This window comes from Parasteatoda tepidariorum, chromosome 6, assembly GCF_043381705.1.
Source record: "Parasteatoda tepidariorum isolate YZ-2023 chromosome 6, CAS_Ptep_4.0, whole genome shotgun sequence".
Classification (NCBI taxonomy): domain Eukaryota; kingdom Metazoa; phylum Arthropoda; class Arachnida; order Araneae; family Theridiidae; genus Parasteatoda; species Parasteatoda tepidariorum.
This window is the reverse complement of record NC_092209.1, coordinates 56,645,517-56,669,156: the sequence shown is the minus strand read 5'-3', so window position 1 is coordinate 56,669,156 and position 23,640 is coordinate 56,645,517. Positions and strand designations below refer to the sequence as shown.

At 26.4% G+C, this 23,640-nt stretch overlaps 1 protein-coding gene across 3 annotated transcripts in view; it reads right to left on the bottom strand.

Annotated features, from left to right (window-relative positions):
- Positions 1-23,640, bottom strand: part of LOC107456926 (tetraspanin-18B) — a 54,209-nt gene that overhangs the window by 17,753 nt on the left and 12,816 nt on the right. For 2 of the 3 annotated variants that reach the window (XM_016074914.4, XM_043045317.2), the window contains exons 2-5: positions 6,437-6,545; positions 4,655-4,867; positions 220-294; positions 25-120 (exon numbers count right to left, since the gene is read on the bottom strand). In XM_016074914.4, coding sequence (XP_015930400.1) covers positions 25-120; positions 220-294; positions 4,655-4,867; positions 6,437-6,541 — 489 coding nt within the window. In that variant the 5' untranslated portion in view covers positions 6,542-6,545. Of the gene's footprint in view, positions 1-24; positions 121-219; positions 295-4,654; positions 4,868-6,436; positions 6,546-19,309; positions 19,810-23,640 lie in introns of those variants that run through there. The other variant, XM_016074913.4, reaches the window with a different exon arrangement.

The window sequence follows — 23,640 nt, the reverse complement described above, 5'->3', positions numbered from 1 at the left end:
ACTAAATACTCAATACTAACTTACTTTAGTTTGAGCAAAGTCAAACGCTTCTGTTTTTTGACTGTTGATTCCATATTCATCTTTTAATACTGTAGAAAGATCTTCCAATTTACTCAAAGTCTATAAAGTAAAATAAAATGTTTCTTGAGATTGTAAAATCGTAAATTTTATTATTTCAAGTAGAGTGTTAAGTATTAAAAAGTTAGTATTTCGTCTTACCTTATCCTGGAAGATGACGCTGAGTATTCCAACTGCAAGCTCTCCACACATGACAAGAAATAAGAAAATGAAATACTGAAAGATTCAGTGAAACAAGTTTATTGTTTATAAAATTTAAAATAATCAGAAACTATCACTGCATATNCAAAAAAAACTTTTTTGCGATATCGACGCATATATAAAGTAATTTTTATCTTAGGATAATTATTCATTATTCAGAAATATCGCATTTATCGTAAAGGATGCGTCCTGATGAAGACCGTTTTCCCATTAAAAGTTTTTCTATTTTATTCTTCTTCTTTGCGTTTATTGTAGATATATATAAGCACAAGATGTAGATGAAGTCATACTAGAATGATATACAATATTTTCCAAATAAAATTTAATATAGTAAAGCTATCAGGATCATAAAAAGTTAATGATTGATTTTTAATAAATTATGTAAAAATGTTTCATATATATGTGGATCTTTTCAAGAACCGTAGATCGGAAACTAGTTATAACTTTCATATTTTTGTTGCGAAAATTTAAAGAATAAATAGTTTTGCTTAAATATTCTATCCATCTGAATGTGAACTCAATGTGTATTTTTGCTAAAAAATATTTTTCTGGGAAAATTTTATTATGCATGCACAATACATTGATGTATTAAGGCATAGTGAAAATTTAAAGTAGCACGTCAAATTTTTCAGTTAGTAATTTCGTTTAATTTAATATTATGAGTGTGTTTTTAGCAGAATGCATTGTTAGAAAGTTTTACGCTTAGTGAACTAATAATGTCATTCAAATTTGCAGCAACCTCAATGTGATACAGTTTTGCAAGAAGTACTTAAGTCGAACAACTTGCGTACTTCTTGTCAATCTTTTTAAACCAGGCTGACAATAAACACTGACAAAATTTCGACATTTTCTGACAAACTAAGAGCCACAAAAATAAAATTAAGAAAACACAATGAAAATTTAAAAAAGTTGACTATAAAAAAGAAAATGATTTTACTTTGTCAGACAATAAATGAAAAACTCAGAAAGCTCTCCATTCTGAAATTTCCCTCCACTTTATTCAAAAGTGATGCGATCCACATTTTTTGTTTTAAGACTGAGAAAAATAAAATTCTTTTCTCCTTTATAATACTCTACTTAAAAAGAATACTCCTTAATTTTTCTTTTATTATATTTAGAATCATTTTGTAGTGAAAAAGAAAAAAGAAACAGACGGAGACAGTTATTAAATTAAATCCAGTTTGGTTCTAAAGAAGGTCTTTAACTTTATATATATTTTACATTTTTTTAATGAAAAAATAGGAACACAGCAGGACTTATAATTATATTTTTTAACTATTTCCCCTAATTGCCATTTCCTTTAAATCATACAGAGCAACTCAGTGAGAGGGCCGAGAACCCAGTTAGGGGCCACTTTTCTTCCCTTCATTTCTCTTCATTATCATAATTCATTTCATTTAGTGCATACAATATAACAAAAAAAGAAATTCCTCTGTTTTGTTTAACTACGTGTTATATATAAATCCCAAAAAGAAGATTGTCTCGAAATTTTTTTCGAGACATACTGAATTTTCAGTTTTTTTATTATTTTATTTATGAAATAATATTTTAAATTGATATACAATTAATAGAAAAAAAATCATTAAGAAACATTGAGCAATGTTTTTTTTAATAACAATTATTTTAAGCAAGATGAACCTTTAACTAACAGCATTCAAGGTAAACAGGATTTTGTAATCTAAAATTTTATCGATACAGGCGTTTGTGTTACTTAGATTAACTTCCAAGGTGAGCGGCACTAGTTAACAGTCATGAGTCATAATCAGCTTTACTTTAGACAAACTGTTAGAGTAATTGTTTTAATGTCAGGGATATTAGCATTTTTTACAGGTGAAGTGATATGAATGACCTTATATCTGCCTAGTTTAGTTAGTTCTGAAAAGTCATTAATTTGATGAATTTTACTCAGAGAAAAATTTTGGTTAAAGTACCATGCTGTATGGTGATGACATTTCTCGTAAAAAAATTAATAATTTTGGTATTAAAACCCAAAATATACGGTATTTAAACCATTTATTTGGTAATTTGTCCATTAGTGTAATAATAGTTCAGTAGAAATTTTGGTAAAATTACCGTGCTGTATGGTTATGACATTTCCCGTAAAAAAATTAATAATTTTAGTATTAAGGCCCAAAATATACGGTATTTAAACCATTCATTTGGTAGTTTGTACATTAGTGTGATAACAGTTCAGAAGAAATTCTGGTTTTCAAAATTATAGTTTTTATTAGCACACATTTAGTAAAAGTTACAAAACTGAAAAGTAAATTTAATCGAATAAATGGTTTTATGTCATGGTTTAAAGTATAATGATAAATTTACTAATTTTTTCCACATTTATAAAATTTTATCTCATATTATAAAACTATATTTTATTGTTAATTTTTAGCAAAATCTTTATCAAAGTGGTTCGGTAAAATTATCGAGCTTTTTAGTGTTAATGTAGAGCCGGAAATGCGGCAAATTTTACCACATTTTTGAAGTTTTGGCCATTTTTTCTTCTCAGTGCATTGTTACTACATTTTTATTATCTCGCTTTCGTCTCTATGATTATAGTATCTTGAAATTTTGGCAACCTTCTGAAGGGCTAGCTTATTCAAATCTCTGCTAAAGCTTCTACTTTTACTAAAGATTTTACTTTTAATACAGAAAAAGACACCGGTGTTTCATCCTGTATTTCAAAACCATAAATTATTAAAATGCTAAATAAAATAAATGTCAATCATTTTGACCTTTATTAATACAAAATAATAAAAAATTTATAAAAAATAAATTTAATAAAAATTCAGCATCAAAGATATAAATTTTCAGGGAAAATCTTTTGTTTATATCTGGAGGTATTAATGAATATTTATTCTTATATCTCTAACTTATTTATTGGACTATTATTTTCGCTACTATCTGTAAATCTAAAATTAATTATATGCAATATTTATATATAAATAAATATAGGTAAATTATCCAACATTTCTTACATAAAACTTCTATTAATTTTTTGGAAAACACTTGCAAAATACTTGAATTTCACAAAGAATAGTCATTATATAATTTAATCATCCGCCTCATCCAAGCAAGCCGAACTTCAATCAATTGATTCGATTTCAACGTGTGAATCATTGCGACGTGGTTATTGATACACCTGGAGCATTAGTTGTTTTTGTGAAAAGTCGGGATGCGATAAACATATTTAAGAGAAAAATCATTCGATAGTTATTTTTGATTTTATTCTATTTAGATTCTGTGCAGATGTTTCAACTTATTGTTTGACGTAAAAGATATTTTATGAAAAATTTCGCAGAGGAATATAGCTTAAGAGAGTGCTATTACAACGGGAAAAACTTTACGTCTCAAATTCTCATTCAACTCTATAATTAATTTTAAATTTGAAATATGGAAAAAATGGGTTCAGACAAACCTAGAGTAAGCCGTGAAGCTTCAATTTCTTAATAAAAAATTCAAAATATTAAAATGCAAGCAAATTATTGGAAGAAAACTGCATTATCAGCTTTTAATTTTTTTTAATTTTAATATTTGGGCATTTTTTTTTCAATATTTGCAATTTCATGGCCTACACTGTGTTTGTCTGAACTCTTTTATATTTAAAATTTTAAATTAGTTATGGAGGTGAAAGTGAATTTGCGACGTAAAGTTTCTTCTGCGGTATGGCTTTCTTTTAAGATACTTTTCAAATATTTTGAACTAATATAAAATAACTAACATAAACATAATAAAAGGAAGCGTTACGGGCAAAAATTTATAATAATTTAAATGATTCAAAAGTTAATTACCAACAAGTCTTAGAAGCAAATAAAGTACTTATTTCCTAATATTTGTAATTTGAGTGTGAAATACAAAAAGGATAGAAAAACTACGTCCAAAAATGCTCTAAAATATCGAAATGGCTGATTGCAAGTTCAATGATGCATTATAGTTATATTGGTTGAAAACTTTGGTAAAATAATAAGCAAATAATTTCCTTTACTTCCCTCAGGGCTGCGTTAGACATAGTGACAGCATTAAAATATGAGATACGAAAAGCAAAGCCTAGTAAAAAGTAAGGGTCTTTCAAGTTGAGTCGAATGCAGCGACAGCTGGAATCGGTTATGCTGCTACAAACATAAATGATGTTACGCAATTATGGTAAAGTGATCAAAAGGGGCTGAAAACTAAAACAAACGGGGGAAATTATTGAGGCACCGTAGCACACGCGTATTTAATTAGCATCGAACCCGGTTAATTGTATACCAGTCATAAGTTTTCGTTCAGCATTGTATATTATTTGCAGAAGGGAGCAGAGAAAAAATCAAGTTATTTCTTAACATAACAAAAATTACAAATTAAAACAATTTTTTTAGACATTTAGAAATGTCCTTACTGTTACTAGTAAACACCTATTTTCTCGTATGGCTCCACAACAGCCACAAAAGCCTAGGAAGAAAACCAATCCTCCTAAACCTACAAGTGTCCATGCTAGATACTGGGTGAGGGCGTAGCTTAACCCCGGTAGCACAAAAAGTTGGAATAATGTCACTTTTTCTTTGTCAACAAGAAAATAGATTCCTACAGCGAAAAGGAAACAGCCAGACACCTGTAAAAATAAGGAATAATTTCATTACACATAGATAACGTGTTAAAAGTATTATTTAAGAAATTTTAAATGCCCTTTTTATGCATGTAATTTTAAAAAATAATTTGAAAAATTATTTGGCTATTTATATCTAATCACAGTGTCTGATCACGTGGTTGTGCATGGCGTGTTAACTTTACAGCCTCAAGGTTTGAGTTTATTATCGCGTTGAATTATTTCTCAGATAAGATTTAATTGGATACCAGCAAGCAACATCACGTGTGTTGAACCTGATCTTGGTACAAAAAAATTAAAGGCTTAGGACGATTTCATGCTTAGAATAAAAACAGTTTCTTAATTAAAGTATTGACCGCGTCTCAAAATTTTTTACTCGTACTTGTTTGCTGATGGTTTAGATTATTTAATGTTGAAAACTGATGCCAACTGCTTATTTATGATATTCAAATATGTATAGTCATAGTTTTGCGGAGAAAAAAATTCTAGTAAAATTATCGACATGGTGATGACAGTTTTGGTAAGAAAAGAAACATGACTCACATGTCATAAGAAAACATGTCATTAGAAAAGAAACAAACATGTAATAAAAACAAAAATATACGTTATTTAAATCATCCATTTGGTAATATTTCCGTTTAGATGGTATCTGTTTTTCTGGAAATTCTGCTTTTAAAAATTACAGTTCTTATTATCACAAATTTTGTAAAAAAAGATTGAAAAGCAAATTTAACTGAATAAATTGCTTTTATGCCATGTTCTAAAGTATCATGGTAAAATTAACAGATTTTACTTCCTTTACCTAATTTTGTTGTTACTACCTAATTTTGTTGTTAACCATATTTTATTGTTACTTTTACCTCAATTATTCACTTTGGTAAACATTACTGATAGTTACTACAGTGACCGAAACATTTAAATTTTGTCATATTCTGATAGTTTCAACCATTCTTTTTTTAGTGTGAAATAAATTACAACTTTTAATTCGTCACTACTTTTGTTTATTATTTCCATAAACCTTTATATTTATCTTATTTTATTTTCCTTATAGTTCAAATAAAAGTATCGTATCATTCAGAAAGTTTTTATTTTTATTTTAGCTATTTAAAGTTTATCTTAATTTTGTTTAGGCTTCAACAATTCATGTCCAAGTTTTTTCATGCAGTTAACAACTATTAGAGTACAACTTATTTGTGTTCATTATGCTATTGTATTTATGTAGAACACAGATAATAGAAAAAAGTTTCTTCTTGTTATTTCGAATTTAGGGTTTAGTTATACTTTTTTGATATCACGCGTATTGCATACTGCATTTTTTGATTTAATTTAAAAGTGTTTCAAAAGTATGATAACTCAATTTTGGTAAAATATTATTGTATTTTTCTGAAATTTTATTTTTGTTGATTTATACATTATTTGAAATGTAAGATTATCATTAAATACAAATAAATATGCAACACGAGAATAAAATATTATTATTCATTTTGATTTTGTGGCAGGAGTCAGAAAATAAATATTTTTTGATCTCGTCAGACAATTTCAATTATTAAAAAATTATTTTTGCTGTGTACTTACCCAAAACAATAAATTGAAAGTGACCAGAAGGCCTTTGGCACATTTAGCTCCACACGACAAACCCATTATAATTTTCCAAGCCCACTCCTCTAATTCTTTTAACATCTACCTGAAATATAATATAACAATATAAATTACGAAAACTGAGTTTATTTAGGTAAATATCAAGTGAGCACCCCTTAAAAAAGAATATTGTTTTCAATAAAAAATACTTTATTTTTTAAAATCGAATTGAATTTTTTTTTTATCTAAAAATTTTTGGCACAGTTTTAAAATTTAAAGTGAATTACATCATCTTTTAAGTAAATATAGCATTGTATTTGATCAAAATTTTTGATATAAAAGTAACTGTCAGTCATAATAGTTTAGAATTTTTTTTGTGAAATTTGAAAGGAAAAATAAAAAAAATTTCAAATTTTAATCCTGAAACATTCCGTGATTAAAACTCTCTGAATGAAACAAAATAAGAGATAAAGTAAATAGATCAAAAAATAATATAAACCTTTTCTTATTGAGAAAAAGTTCATAAAAACACTGGACTTAATTGATTGTGGCTGTTTTTGATGCACATTTCCATGTACATTTTACAGATTTCATCAAAATTTGAAACAATTTTGGCACAAAAATATTAGCTTTTTTTTAACAAAAATTTAACAATTTTTTTAAAAATTTTTTTAAAGTGAAAATGGCTACAAAAATCTACAGAAATTATTGTTAATAATTCAAAATTGTTGAAATAATGCATTAAAATTTGGCCACACCATTCTGGTTTCTTTTTATTTTTTAGAACTATTTTTTCATGAAATTCAATAATAATTAAGGCTTACTAAAATATCATTCAATAATCAATTTCCATCAAATGTGGAAATTTAAATGTATACTATTTCAAGATAGAGCTTGCAAACAGTTTAAAATATAAAAAGTAATAATGTCTTTACACTTGTTTCAAAATATAAGAAAATTTACTTTCGAATAATAAAAAATTTACGCGTTGAAACCTGCAGAGTTGTAACAGATAATATTAATTACATAAAAAATATAAATGTACATTTTAATGGGCATATTTTATTGATGTTTTTAAATCTGCTACACATTATATTTAAAAGGGAAGTTACATATTTCATATGTAAAATCCATATTTTAACAGTATAGGGAAAAAGAAAAATTTTTAAATTTTTACTAACAAGCACAGGTTTATATATTTTGTTATTTTGCATAATGATTATCTTTAGTTTTATTATACTCGCATAAAATGCTTGGATAATATCAGCAATAATTAATTATATAAGTAGTGTAAATTTTATATTTTCATTCATCAAAAAATGCAATATTTTTTATACTTTTCAGGAAAAAAATGTTTATGAAAATAAAAATTGCTCAAAATATCAAATCATTCTAATTTCCAGTAAAATGAAATTACAAAAGATACATTTTAAGTTAGAATCTTTTTTTACAATAAACAGTTATACTTTAAAATATGCGTAGCATTTTACTAGACTTGGCCTAGTTATTGTTCATTACAATTCATGGTGAGATTTTTATTAATAAGTTGTCCTTGACTTAAATAATTTAATAAAACAAGCACAAAAAGGAATGCGTGCTTAGACAGAATCTTAAAAGGATTAAAAGAAATTTGGAAATTTTTACTGTTGGCATCGAAGAAATCTATGCCATCCGCGTCGCTTCATTTGAGTCTCTTAGCAAGCGATAATTCAGGATAATGTTCGAACCACGCAATGCTTCAATAACTGCCATAATGGGAAGACCTATCTGTGAACTTAGGCTAAGTTAATATTTAGTCAGCAGTTAAAAAACTTTTAAGTCATCAGTTTAGGGTTTAAAGGCTGAGTTATGTCATTTGGTTTAAGCGAAGGAAAAAAGCTTTACAATAAGCATAAAAAAAGTTAGTGTTTTGTAAGAAGAACTTGACAAATACTTTATTGATTGATATTTTTCTTTGCTTTGTTTGCTTTCAAATGCTACTGGGTTTTGTTTGACTTCAGAATAATTTATTCAACTTCATTTGAATTGACCCATTTCAATTGAACTTTTAATGTAACCTGGAAGTTCTAATAGGAACTTTGAAAGTAAGTTAATTATTAAAAGAAACTCCAATGCATCGGAACTCTTAAAAAGTGTTTATTTAGTTTAGCAAAAACATGAGGAACTAAAATAATGCTTTGATGAACAACAAGCAAGGAAGTGCAAGACAAATAGGAGATGATGTTTCATCCAAGTAAAAACTATGCTAAAACTGTAGCGCTGTATATTGAAAATAATGGTATGTAACAAGAATCTATGCTGTTTTTCATGTGCCGAAACATCTTAGCGTTTTCCTTTTACAGGAAAGTTGAAAAAATAGGAGTCATGCAACGCAGCGATATTTGTAAATTGCAGTAATATTACGTAGTTAACTGATCACCGCAACTGAAGAGATTTCTTCGCACACATTAATTCGATACAAAATAATTTAAATTTTCCTAAATATGCACTAATAATACTAAAGCCATAAATGATGTAATTTTAGTCACCATACACTGAGAAATATAGTATTTTCAAAGCTACTAGAATATGGTAAAAAATTACGTCGTTTTTGGCTCTATAGAAGCACCAAAAAGTACGGCAATTTTTACCGAAGCACTAAGGTAATGATTTTTGGTAAAATTATCAATAAAATATGGTTTTATTACCATGTTGTTTGGTAGTGAATGTGGTAAAATGTGGTCATTTTATCATGATACCTTAAAGCAGGGTATGAAAACCTTTCATTTGGTTAAGTATACTTTTCAGGTTTGCATTTTTGTGAAATGTGTAGTGATGTGAACTATAATTTTGAAAACCAAATTTTTCAGTAAACCACCACCATACAAACGAAAATATTATCAAATGAACGGTTTAAATACCGTATAGTTTGGTTTTATCACCAGAATTATTATCAACCAAGAATAATTACAAAAATTTTATTTTACGTTTGCTTTGCTACATTTTCTTCATTTTCAAAATTTTTTTCGTGCAGAAGTTAAACGTGATAACAACATTTAAAAATAGAGTTTTTTTTTAAAAAAAAAAATCTTTATGCATATTTAAAACGTGAATGCTTCTTTATAATACATTACGGATCCCACAAATTTTTAAATCCATACAAAATTACTGTGTACTAAAAAAATTTGCAACAAGAGATCTGAAAACATTATGCTCATAGATTTTCAAATTATTCTCTTAGGCTTATTTCTGTATCGAAACAAATGCTAAAAAGCATCCTCGAATTTTCCATACATTGAAATTGAATTTCCCATATATTATATTACATACATATAATTTGTATGTAATATAATATATTACACACAAATTATTTGTATGGAATATAATAATTTGCACGTGATTAAAATTTGTATAATTTGTATGTTATTTATGTTATAGTTTGTATGTTTGTATTCACACATTGAAAATACCCTATATTGAAAATTTTATTTTTTATGAATTCTGTTTGAGAAGTCTACTATTTCAGCTAATGTTCAGAAGCTAATTCGAGATATCTAGATATCCGAAAAATATTTTAATTAAAAAAAATGTGATTGGATAAAAATGTTTCAAATACTTTGCATTCATAATAAAATGAAAAATGGCATAAATGGAATTTTATATTATGAAAAAGAAAGAGAATCTATTAATCGATAATACTAATTAATTTTATTCATAGTAATTAATCTCTTTTCTATAGAACCAAGTACTACTAACTAAAAATTACATTTCCATTTAATTTAAAAATTATAGTCAGCATAGATTGAAATTTTCATTGATTATATGAATTCTGTTGGTGAAGCCACTTTTCAAGCAAAAGCTCGGAATTTTAAAATTACAGTCAGCATAGATTGAAATTTTTATTGGTTATATGAATTCTGTTGGTGGAAGCTACTTTTAGAGCAAAGCTTGGAATTTTAAAATTATAGTCAGCATAGATTGAAATTTTCATTGGTTATATGAATTCTGTTAGTGGAAGCTACGTTTCAAGCAAAAGCTCGGAATTTGAAAATTATAGTCAGCATAGATTGAAATTTATTTTGGTTATATGAATTCTGTTGGTGGAAGCTACTTTTCAAGCAAAAGCTCGGAAGCTAAAAAAGGGACATAAAAAAAGAAATTCATCACAATTTAAAAAAATTGAGTGATGATTTGAAGTGCTTTTAAAATGTCTTGTTTTCGAATTAAAAAAAAATGGCATAGATAAGAATTGTATACTATGAACAAGAGGTTAAATCTAGTTACAGATAATGATAATTAATGTAAATTTTCATTGTTATTTTATTTCTACTAAAACGCGTGATAGATCAAACATTCTTTAGTTTCATCTAAAAATCAAGGATATTGAAACTTTTATTAGCTTTATTAATCCTGGTAGTGAAAGCTACTTTTTGACTGACATGTCCAACAATTAATACGATTTCAATTTCTTATTTAAAAAAATGATTGATGGATTAAAGCGCTTCAAATCCTTTGAGTTCGACACCAAAAGAGAAATGGCAGATACTATGAGCAAGAAAGTGAATCTAGTAATCGGATTAGCAAAATAATTCCCTTATGAAATGGATGTTATTTTCCACCTTCTATTTATTGATGACATTGGTATGCGTGGGAAGTGAGCCATTGAACCTTTATATCATGCACAACAATTTTATCCTCGAGGGGACAGAATACTTGATTATAACGAATGGAAAGACATTTCCGATTTTTCAAATGCAGCAAACTCGTTAAAGTAGTACTAGGTAACGTGATAAAAAGACGTAGGTCGTAGCTGTCATAAATGCGTGTAGGCTTAACAAAGTACTTTTTAATTAAATAAGGTATTTTAATCGAATGAAGTAATTTTTATATACTTTAAAATTACCAAACGACAAAGATATTGAGCTGCTGTCGCCAAATGGTGTTTCTCACAACTCAAGGCTCTGTGGAAGGTTCACACGAACTCCCAGAGTTAGGATTTTTTATTTTTACCTGTTATTAGTTTTGAAATCTGTAATTAAATTTATATTCCATTTGTTGCTCACTATTTCTGTTATTTTTATAAAATGATATAATTGAAATGCTTGCTAAAAAAGAAATTTCAAATTTTTTCTTCTTCTAAAACTACAATAAAATTAATGAATTATGAAAAGAATATATGAGTTTATGAAATTTTTTTTGCAGAATTTCCCACTGAATAAAAATAACCATATTCAACAATGAAGTAGTGTTATGTTTCTTTGATAACCTTTTTCAATGACCTTTTTTATTTTCTACCTTTTTCATTTTTATTTTAATGAAAACCATATTTCAGCTCTTACAGTTTATGCATGAAGTAAAATAAAAAAGAACTAGACTAGACACCACCTGTGGATTCAATGGTCTGACATAAGACCCAATTCAAAGAATAATATTGATAAAACTATATATAATGAAAAGAAATTTCATTCCTCATTCATTCACTAAATATTTTCAAAACAATGAATAAAATTTAGATCATTACATACTTTTAAAATAATTACTAGTTCGATAATTAATATGTTAACAATTTCAAATTAAATTTTTCTTCATTAAATCTCGGGGTTCCGCCCAAAGAAGGGTCGATCATTAAGGGTTCCACAGGCGAAATAAATTGGGAACCGCTGGGATAGAGCATCTCCAGGAAACAGTGAGATATAGGAAAAAAACAAGGATCACATTCGAAAAAAATATCATTCTTCATTCATTCACTAAATATTTTCAAAACAATCAATAAAATTTATATCATTATATACTTTTAAAATAATTACTAGTTCGATAATTAATATGTTAACAATTTCAAATTCAATTTTTCTTCATTAAATCTCGGGGTTCCGCCAAAAGAAGGGTCGATCATTAAGGGCTCCACAGGCGAAATAAATTGGGAACCACTGGGATAGAGCATCTCCAGGAAACAGTGAGATATAGGAAAAAAAACAAGGATCACATTCGATTTCAAGAGGCCATTTTACATCACATAAAAATGCATAATTTTACCTAACATAAGCAATGTTGGTGTTAGATTATTTTCATACTTATTTTGTCAGTTTTATTTGCTTATTTTTTGGAGTAGTTTTATTACCATAAATCTTTCTTTCTCACATTTTAGAAAAAAGAAGAAATAAAAAAAAAATTATAGTTAAACGTTCTTTTTCAGACATTTGGAAAAATATGTTTGGAATAGGTCAAAACAATACATCAGTCTTTCGAATGACAGAATGGAAAAGTACAAATATCTGTCGACGTGGATACGCATTTGCTTCAGTGGTTCTATAAAAACAGTGGGAGGCGTATGATATAGGATGAAAAACACAATTTCCGGCAGTTTAGGATGCTCGCAAATGATTAACTGCTTTGCATGCATCTGTCCAGCTATCACTTTTCTTTTTTTTTTGTCTCTTCAGAGTTAGAGAAAAATAGCAAAAAATTGATTGATGCTGGGAGAAATAAAAAGGATGAATAGTTTCAGGTGAAAAAAAATAAAAATGACGAAAAGTTTCAGGTATTTTCAGATGATGTACTGAGAAAAAAATTCGGGTAAAATTACTGTACAGTTTCGTAATGGCATTTCTGGAAAATAAATCCAATAATTCTGGTTAAATAAAACCAAAAAAGACTGTACTTAAACCAAAATATATGGCATTAAATATTACGGTATTTTCCGTTTATATGGTAACGGTTTATCGGAGATTCTGGTTGTCAAAATTGTAGTTTTTATTACTACACATTCAATAAAAAATACAAAACTAAAACACAAATTTAACCGAATAAATTGTTTTTGTGTCATGCTCTTACGTATCATGACATAAAAACCTAAGCGTACCACATTTACCAAATTTTTATCATATATTTCAAAACCATATTTTATTGTTAAGTTTAGCAAAATTATTACTAAATTCCATTGGTAAAAAAAACTGAGCTTTTTGGTGTTCCCATAGAGCCAGAAACACGGTAAATCTTACCATATTCTGGTAATTTTGACAATACTTTTCTTTTTAATAATGGGAATAGTAAATATTTCTTTTCTTAAAATCATTAATAAAACAGTACGTATTTCTTAAACTGGTACAAAGTAGCGTAGAACAGAACAGGAGATTATTTCCCGATTTAATGAGACATAACTTTTCACAAATAGTAAAACCCCTTTTTTAATAATCTCTGTTTCATGCCTGAATTGATTTGAGAAAACTTCCTGATGTGAAATTATTTTACAATGTAAAAAGTAATTAAGTATTATTTTAATTACTGCTAAACTGAATTACATCACTGATTGTTAAATAAATATTTTAGATGCATGGTTAAAGATACACTGAGAAAAAATATGGTCATAAATACCAGAGTATGATAAAAATAACCATATGTTTCTGGCTCTATGGGAACATGAAAAAAGCTCAGTAAATTTTACCGAAGCGCTTTGGTAATGATTTTGGAAAAAAATATGGTTATATAATTATAGAATAATATGATTAGGGAAAAAAATATGTGATATATTATAAAATATGGTTTTATTATATGTGATAAAATTTGGTAAATTTTGTAAAATTCGGCAACTCATTGTTATTTTAGAACACGGCTTAAAGGCCATTTATTCGGCTAACTATAATTTTGAAAGCTAGAATTTCCTGTAAACCGTTACCATATAGACGGAAAAACTACCAAAATACCGTATAATTTAGTTTTATAAACCAGAATTATATTTTTTATTTCAACCGAAATCTCGTTGCGATACAGTTTGACGATTTTGTTAGAATTTTTCGTGTAATACTAATATTGAAATGCATGTTAACTTTTAATACAGAACATTTCGAAAGGAAATAATTTAAAGAAAAATACAACGAAAGGTAAATTTTTAACGAAAGAAACTCTTTCCTCTCTTCGTGACGGTGAGAAATTATAAATTATAATCCTCTCGTTGTTTCTGCAGCCAAGGGTAAAAAGGACAAATATAATTTTACGCCGGATACTTTCAACAATGTAGATTAATTGGTAAAATAAAAGATGTGAAAGCGACTCTTATATTATTGGCGGCAATTTCCCAGTGCTGAAAGCAAGTTGCGTAATTCTTTTAACAGTGGATGTGCAAGTATTTGCTTTTATTACATGTGAGGACAAGTGATTCAAAAGCACTTGTTTTTGAATGGAAGTTGATTTAAAGAGATATGAGCTAATTTATTATTAAAATTTCTGTTACTTTTTTATTCATTTTTCATATTTTTTTAAAGTCAGTAAAGGAAATATTGTATAACTTAATAAGTAAATAAAACCAAGAAAGGTTTAATTTAAAAAAACATAATTAGTTTTATCCTATTTATTATTCATAAGCCAAGTTATAATAATATCACTCACTCCCAGTCAAAAATTAAACATAGTTTTCGAGATCCTTAATTAATGTTTGTAATTTTTATGACGTCTCTTTCGAATTAATTTGAGGGAGACTGTGGGCAATTGACAATCTTTTTTCTGAAAATAGTGTACTTTATGAATAAAAAAATAATTTTAATTTTGATTGTATCTTCTTCCATGTTTTACCACTTTATTGGAGAAAAAACGAAATAATTAGATCTGGATTTTATACCAAATATTCAAAAAATTGTTATTGTTTATAATTATGTAATAATTAAATATTCAAAATAAATCACAATATAAATAGATTAATACCCGAGAAAAAAGGTTTGACACATCATAAACATTATTTTGTATCAAATACACTAAACATTTCTAAAAATTGTTTCACGGGATTTATTTCAAAAAATATATTTAATCATCCATCGAATCAATCGCCGACATTATTTTGAGTACTATAAAAATTTCGGATCAAATTGCGGTAAAAAGTACTAGCATCCATTTTAAGACCAAATTAAGGTATAAAGTACCGACACGATGCACCCAAAGTGTCGGTACTTTACACCGCAATTTGATCCGGAAGTTTTTACAATGAAGAGACTACTAAAAATGTACAGAACAATAATAATAACATTCAAAATGATCAGTGTTGCTATCTTATACTATTTTTGTAGTAAGCATTTAATCTGAACTTCAAATGAGCCGGAAATCTAAATAATTTAAAATAACATTTATTTAGTTTACATTCATTGATGAGGTTTTCTATATGAGAGTTGGCAGTTTGAGGAAATAACTAAAAGTTAGAAACTAATATTTTTGGTATTTATTAAAGCGGAAGTAATTTGAGATTTAAAAACTCCATTTTTCAATTAAAAAAAATTATAATGTATACAATAAGTTCTAAACTCAGTGATATCGATTGATCTCGAAATAAAATAGAAATTTTCACTTATTCAAATTTAAAAAAAAAAAATTTATGAAATAGTTGACCTAATTTTCTGAGCGTGGCGTAATTTATGCGAAAACAAGTTTAGTTTTATGCATAATCAACGCTCAAATAATGAAAAATAAAGTTCGAGTAAAAGGCCTTAGAGATTTCACACTGAGAAAAAAAAGTAAGGTCAAAACTACCAGAATATGGTAAATTTTACCGTATTTCTGGCTCTATGGGAACACCAAAAATCTCGGTATGTTTTTTATCGAACACCTAGGTAATGATTTTGTTTAAATTGGGAACAAAATATGGCTTAATTATATGTGATAAAATTTGGTAATTTTATCATGATACCTTAGAGCATGGTTAAAATAATTATTTCGGTTAAATTTGCTTTTAAGTCTTGTATTTTTTACGAATTGTATGGTGAAAGGAATTAGAATTTTGAAAACCAGAATTTCTGGTAAACTGTTACCATGTAAATAAAAAAAACTGGATAAATAGTTTAAATATATCCTGGTTATATTATATATCTTTGCTTTTAATACCATAATTGTGTTTTTTTTACCATGTTGTATTACATAATATTGACTGCGAATTTCCTCATTTTAACTCTATTGTATATTTACTTTCTCTCTTTTATTTAAATTTTGAATGAAAGAAATGATGCAGTACGGTTTTTCGACCAGAATTTTTCAGTGTAATATGCATACATAATTTATACACATCAAAATTTCAATAAAGTTAAAACAACGCATTTACATCGAATGGTGTTACTCGATCACATTTACATCAACGCATTTACATTAACGCACTCAACGCATTTACATCGAAAGGTATTTAGTACTAAATTTTACTATAAGTATCTGTAAGTACTGTCCTTACAGCTGAGGTTGAAAATGTCGCGGTATGGGTAATAAGACCTATAACTTTGAAAACCAGAATTTCTAGTAAAACGTTACCATATGAGCGAAAAAATTACCAAATAGTTTAAATATCTTATATTTTGGCTTTTAAAACTAGAATTATGTTTTTTTTTACCAGTAATGTTAATACTATACAGTACGGTAATTTAACCAGAATTTTTTTCTGCTTGCCAAAGCAGTGAATTTCTACGTGCTTGAAAAAATGGTACAAAAGCACTAATTTCCTAATAAATTCAACATTATAAAGTTTATTTTGAGGTAAACACTAGACGCTTTGAAGTTATTAAATTTAAATTTTAAATAAGGCTAAAAATACCATGTAGAGTTTTATTTGTCATTGATGATTGATTCCTTCAGAAAATTAATAAACTATTTGTTCACTTACAATTAACAGAGTTAAATTAAAAAAGAAACAACGTGATAAGCACAAAAATAAAAGTAAAAAATACTTATATCTTTGTTCTAATCAATTATTTTACTACCATCACACAGGCAACTCTCTATTAAATTATAAACTTTCTTTTACAAAATATTTTTTATAGGTTTGCCTTTTTATAGCTTTATTATAGAAATTCTTTTTCCTTTCAAGTAATGCTCAACTATTTCAATTATTTCAACTAATTTCACCAATTTGTTTATTTACAATTAGCAACATTAAAATAAAGTATAAACAACATGATAAGCACAAAAATGGAAGTAAAAAATATTTGCTCCCATCAATTATTTCATTATCAGCGCATAGGCAACTTTTAAATAATAAGCTTTCTTTTCCAATATATTGTTTGATAGATTTGTCTTTTTATACTTTTTATTATAGAAATTTTTTTTGTTTTTCAATAATTCTCCAAACATTTGAATTTTTTTTTTTCAATAATTCACATGTTATAATCCCAATGATTAAGTAAATAGTCATAAAAATTTAAAGTGAAGAAAAAAATATTGACATTATTTAATTCAATTTACTTTTTATTATTTAGAAATTATTATATGTAATTCTATTGATTTTAGATAAGAAAAAATATTTATTTATTAAAGAAGGCTACAATAATGGTTCTACCCCACAGATCAGTTGGGTAAAAATAAAAGATCATAGATATTTGAGTAGTAATTGTAAAATAAAGAAGTACTATAGTGACCTTCTAAAACTCAATGTGCTCATTTGACGAAATTATGATATTTCTTGAAATAATACTAAGTTGACAAACGTTGTATTATGTGTAAAAATTAGTAAAATACTATGACATAAATTTCAAGAAAATTTGTAACATGCTGCATTAATTTTGAATGAGAAACGAAGAATTATTGAAACACAGGAGGTTAATTAAGTTATAAAAGGCTAAAGGAGTAATTTTAAAATTGCTTTTAAAAGTTTAACTAACTTAAGTTTTACTGTAAAATAATTTTTTATCAAAAAGTTGTTTTGATCTGTCTTATTTTGTATAAGAAAAAATTTAAAATTGAGAATTATTTTTACGAAGTTTTTCTTCCTTACCTAAAATTACAATAGTTTTAGGTATTGATTTATTTAATTTATTAAATTTTTATTTATTATTATTTATTCATTTAATTATAAGGGTAGAAAAGGTTCCATGCTTGGTATTTCAATAAAATAAAACTTTTATTTTTACCATTAAAATGTTTTCAAAGAAACTTAATAAGGTTAAACTTTTTAAGAAGAAATTTATTCGGAACAAAACAGCAACAAATTAAGGTCAAATAATGTTTAACTGTTTATTTAAATTATTTTAATTTAGAATTAGTTTTTAAAAATTTTGAATTAATAATAATAATTCATAAGTTAACGTTAAAGATTTAAGTTAAACGTTAAAGATTGTGAAAGTTTTTTATTTGTCCTTAAAAGTACCATATTTTTAAAATAACAAGCCAAACTAATTACTTTTTTAAACAAATTTAAACAGTTGTTTATAATTTTGAAATATTTCTTTAACGAATTTTATTTGGAATAAACTTTTTTCAAGTCAATTTAAGGATAACTAGCTTCAAATAGTTTAAGTTAAATTTATGATTAAAAAGTAGAACGTAAGGAATTAATATCGTGTTATATAATAATAGGTTTTCAAAAGAACTATCTAAAAAATTTTGCAAGTGCTGTTTAGATTCGTTAGTATGAAAAATTTCTGTTTTAAAAAAAAAGTTATAACAATAATAAAAATCATTAAATTAAAATTCAAGAAATAATTGTAAAATGAAATCAAATAATATTAAACTAAGTTGTAAAGCAATCTAAATTGAAAATAATCTTAGTCTTAATTCTTACTTTTTGATTTTTTTAGAATTTTTATTTGCTCCATTTATCTTTATTTTTACTCATTCCTTTTCTCTTTATTTTTATTCATTCCATTTGCTTTAATTAATATTTATTGCATTTGCCAAATTTTTATTTATTCCGTTAGTCTTAATTTATTCCATTGTGTTGATTCCATTTATTTTAGTTGTTTTTAAAAATTCCATTTATCTTTATTTATTCCATTTTTTTAAAAATCCCATTTATCTTTATTTATTCCATTTTCTAAAAAATTCCATTTATCTTTATTTATTCCATTTTTTTCTTCAGATTAATAATATTTATGTAACTTAAAAAATGGAGAAGTATGTATTTAAATATAAAGGGATGAACTTTAAATTACTTACCTGAACTCCATGTTGATAAAAAAACAACACTTGGCACCCATTAACAGACTATTTTTTTTACGGAAGAAGTTCTCTCAACGAAAAAAGAACTTTCACTAGCAGACGACAAACTAATTGCACAAAAAAATCGTTTGAATTCAACTACCTAAAGACACAATCCAAACTGGTTTTAAAAGAATAGCGCAATATAATTTTGCGAAAGAATATTTCCAAACATTTTAATAATCAAGAAAAAGAAGACAAATATTAATTAAATCGAGCAGTCAATAAATTTTTTCCACTCAAAGACGTGAAATAAATAAAAGAAACTCGAGACGTGCGTGCCGTAGAAAGATCGTCCCACTTCAAACGACTGAACAAAATGATAGTGAGAGCTAAACATACTAGATGCGCGTGTTTCTCCGATCTGTTTTATTTATTCCGTTTTTCGTCGATGTGAATTTAGGTCGAACGGGTTTTTTAAACGCAGCGATCTGGTTTGCCTACACGTGGTGAATAGTAGTAATTCTTTCATAAAAATGCTTTTAAGTGAAAAAGAATGGGTTATTTTAAAAACAATTTGTCATTTGTATACATAAATTTCTTTTTGAACAAATGGCTTCAAAAGGAAAAAAAGGCATAAATCAGTTTTAGAAATGTTCTTCCAGGATTTGATCATTGCATAGAAATAGCTCAATATCAGATTTTGATTTATTTTTCTTCATATAACTATATTGAATTCCTGGGTTTAAAAATAATACTAACAAAATAAAATAAAACAAGTTTATGACAATGTGAAATGTGCTTTATATTATCTCATAAGAAAAAAGATTTATTCTACTTATATTTTTTATTTACATATCATAAATTTTTTACAAATTTATTAGATACTTTGTATAGTATGTATTTTCTTAGCTATGTAAATTTTGGTAATTCAGATTTTTGAAACACGGTGATCTGGATTGCCCACAACATGTGAAAGGTAGTAATTCTTCAGTAAAAATACTTTTAATTTATATAAATAGGTTTATTTTAAAAGAAATTTGTGATTTATATTCATAAATGTATTTTTGAACAAATTCCCCCAAAAGAGAAAAAAATGCATAAATCAATTTAAGAGTATCTTTTTTTTAGAATTTAAATTTTTCTTTCATATCAGCAACTGATTTGAGTTTCTTTCATAAAAATATTGAAATTTTTTTAAAAATAATTATAATAAAAAACCCTAATTAGAAAATGTAAAGCACAATTTTTTTCTGTTTAGAATTCTTTGACATTGCACATGGTATTAGAAATGTACTTGATTAGATATTTGCATACACAGTAAACATTGTGTAGTACTTTCTCTCGGAATTTGATGTTGAGTAATCTAAAGAACTGTGTGAAGGAGCACTTTTTTCAAGTTAATACCAAATAGAACTTTCGTATACAATTTAAAAGGTACAAATAAATCTACGACAGTTTTAATGGAAAATGTTTACACCTAGACGCACTTTCAAACACTACTTTAAATATTTTTGCCTCTGAAAGCACCGATGTTGGCGTACTTTAGATATCGTTAGAAGATTGTTTATATTTGAATACAAGTAAATGAGAGTTTGTGGTTGTCTTTAGTGTTGCTGTACATTTACTAAAAGAAAAGTTCACAATTAAAAAATGCTTGTTTTTAATTATGTAGTAAGGATATTTATATTTTAGTTTTTAGTTCTTGTAAACTGTATTAAATAATTTTACAATACTTGAGTTCTGCTAAGCCTAGTTCAAATTCGTCTAAATATTCTCTCTATTGCGCGTGTATTTTTTATTTACTATCTAATTTTATTTTAAGAATTAATGCATATGTGTATCTTAAATTAATGAATCTTATTTAAATTAAATTAGTGACACATATTTTATAATGTGTCGTAAAAATAACTTTATTAGCTCTTATGAGTATATTATATTACTGTAATTATAAATACTTGTGTTAGAGTGAATACCAAAAATGGTAAATAAACAAACTGTATTGGTTCAACAATACTTTGGCAGAACAATTCTTATCATAATTAAGAATTAGTGCATATATGCATCCTAAATTATTGAATCTTATTTAATATTGTGTTGTAAAAATAAATTTACTCACTCGTATTAGTATCTTATCTTACTGTAATTTTAAATATTTGTGTTACTGAATACCAAAAGTGGTAAACAACGATACTGTATTAGCTCTACAGTACATTGGCAGAACAATTCTTATCATAATTCTTATTAATTCTTATCATAATTAAGAATTAATGCAGACGTGCATCTTAAATTATTGAATCTTATTTTATATTGTGTCCTAAAAATAACTTTACTAACTCTTATGAGTATCTTATCTTACTGTGTAACTATAAATATTTGTATTACTGAATATCAAAAGTGGTAATAAATAACAATGTTGTCTCGGTTCTTCACTACTTGGGGTGCAAAGCAGTTGCCAAATTTTTTGAGATTAAGATATACTACAATTTTTTATAATGTAGTATGTATTTTTTTTTGATATCTGTATTTTTGGTATGATATTTAGTTTTTATACACAGAGTGCATGAGTTGAAAATTGTATCTTAGGTATGATTGCAATGGGATTTGTTAGTATCTTCATTTTTACTAACTTTCTTATTTTTAGTTCAATATGATTTTCATAAGTTATTTGTGGTTTAAGTTAAAAAAACAAATAAACTATTAAAAATATTTTAAGTGCTATTGAAACGACTTTGCAAGTTTGTTTTTCGCAAGCAATACTATACACCCCTTACGCATAAGTTATAAAACTCTGTCCCCCAACTTATAAATAGCCATTAAGTCTTAAAATAAAATTACTCTAAAACTTTAGAAAATGTGCTAACATTTTGAGCATGAAATTTCATTTTTGAAAATAAGTTTGTCTCATTATTTTTTTTTATCATTCATAAAATTTCAACGGCATTTAGTTATTTTAAAAACATTCTTATTTAAACTCTAATGATAGGGGTTAAGTTAATTGATTTCATGTAAAATACAATTATTTAATTAAATAACTCCTTTGTCCACATTAAAATTTTGAATAGATTAATCTATATACGCAGTTTTAACTGATTTATCATATGAGCATATATACAATATATATGATTTGATTCATCATCAAATCGCTTCCGTAAAATTAACCAATTTTTTTTTGCGTTTGCATAGAGCCATAATCACTTCAAATAGTACCATAGTCTGGAAATTTTAATCATACTTTTTTTTTCTAAGTGCATATATGATTTATCATATGATAATGATTCATTACATTCTGAAGCAGTAAAAGATATTTTTAAGAGGGAATTTTAATTTAAAAAAATCATTTCTAGTTTTGAAAAATCAGGTGCGTGTAATTGCAAAATACTGACAATTTTTTTAGATGAAATATTCGTGAATTTATAATTGTATATGATGTTATTTATGAATGTAGCTGTAGATAAAGTGAAGTTGTAGAAGAATTTGAAATTGCACAAAGTGTTATTAAATAGTTCAAAAACAAACTAAAACACTCTTGGGGACAGCTATTAATCGTCTTTCTTTCAATAAGAACACAACTTCTTCACCGTAATTCAAATTATTCCCTTTATTTTCTTTTATCTTCAATTACGTAGATACACCTCTTAAGATTTGTTCTAAAACTAGTCTAACGACCAGCGTTTTTGAAAATTGCCATAATTTATGCGGAGATGACAGATATCCATCTGATCTATAGAAAAAACACACATGTCTCTCAGTGCGTGAAAGATTCTTGATCCACTGCTTTCATTTTCGAAATCACAGTTCTTTGCACGGATGAGTTTGTTTTCACTTCAAAAAAGGCAAGAAAATAGCTTCTCTTTTCAAATATGCGCTCTAATGACGAATGAGAAGCTAATGTTAAAGTCACTCAACTTCTTATGTTAGTTTAACTGTTATATCTTAAGTATACGGTTAACGGTTAAAAGGTTTCATTTCTTTTATTATATTGAATTTAATGTCTGATTGGTTTTTATTTGTATTTCGCCTGTTTTAAGGCAAGAATATTTGTTATTAGCTTGGAAAGCTTCCGGTTATCTATAATAAAGTTTAAAAGATCCGTAAGAATAAACTCATCCAAAAAGAATAGAGAAATTGAGTGTTACCTTTCCAATTCATGGCTTTAAAGGTCAACAGCAATTTCATCTACCTAATACGCTTAATGTTGTCTATAAATTAAATACACATTTTTTTTCTCCTTTGTAATGAAAATGTTATCAATAAAGGATTATAATTAGTTCATAAGTAGATTAGTTAATTAAATTTTCAAACATAAATATACTATTAATTAAAAAGATTAAAACTATTCTGTAAGA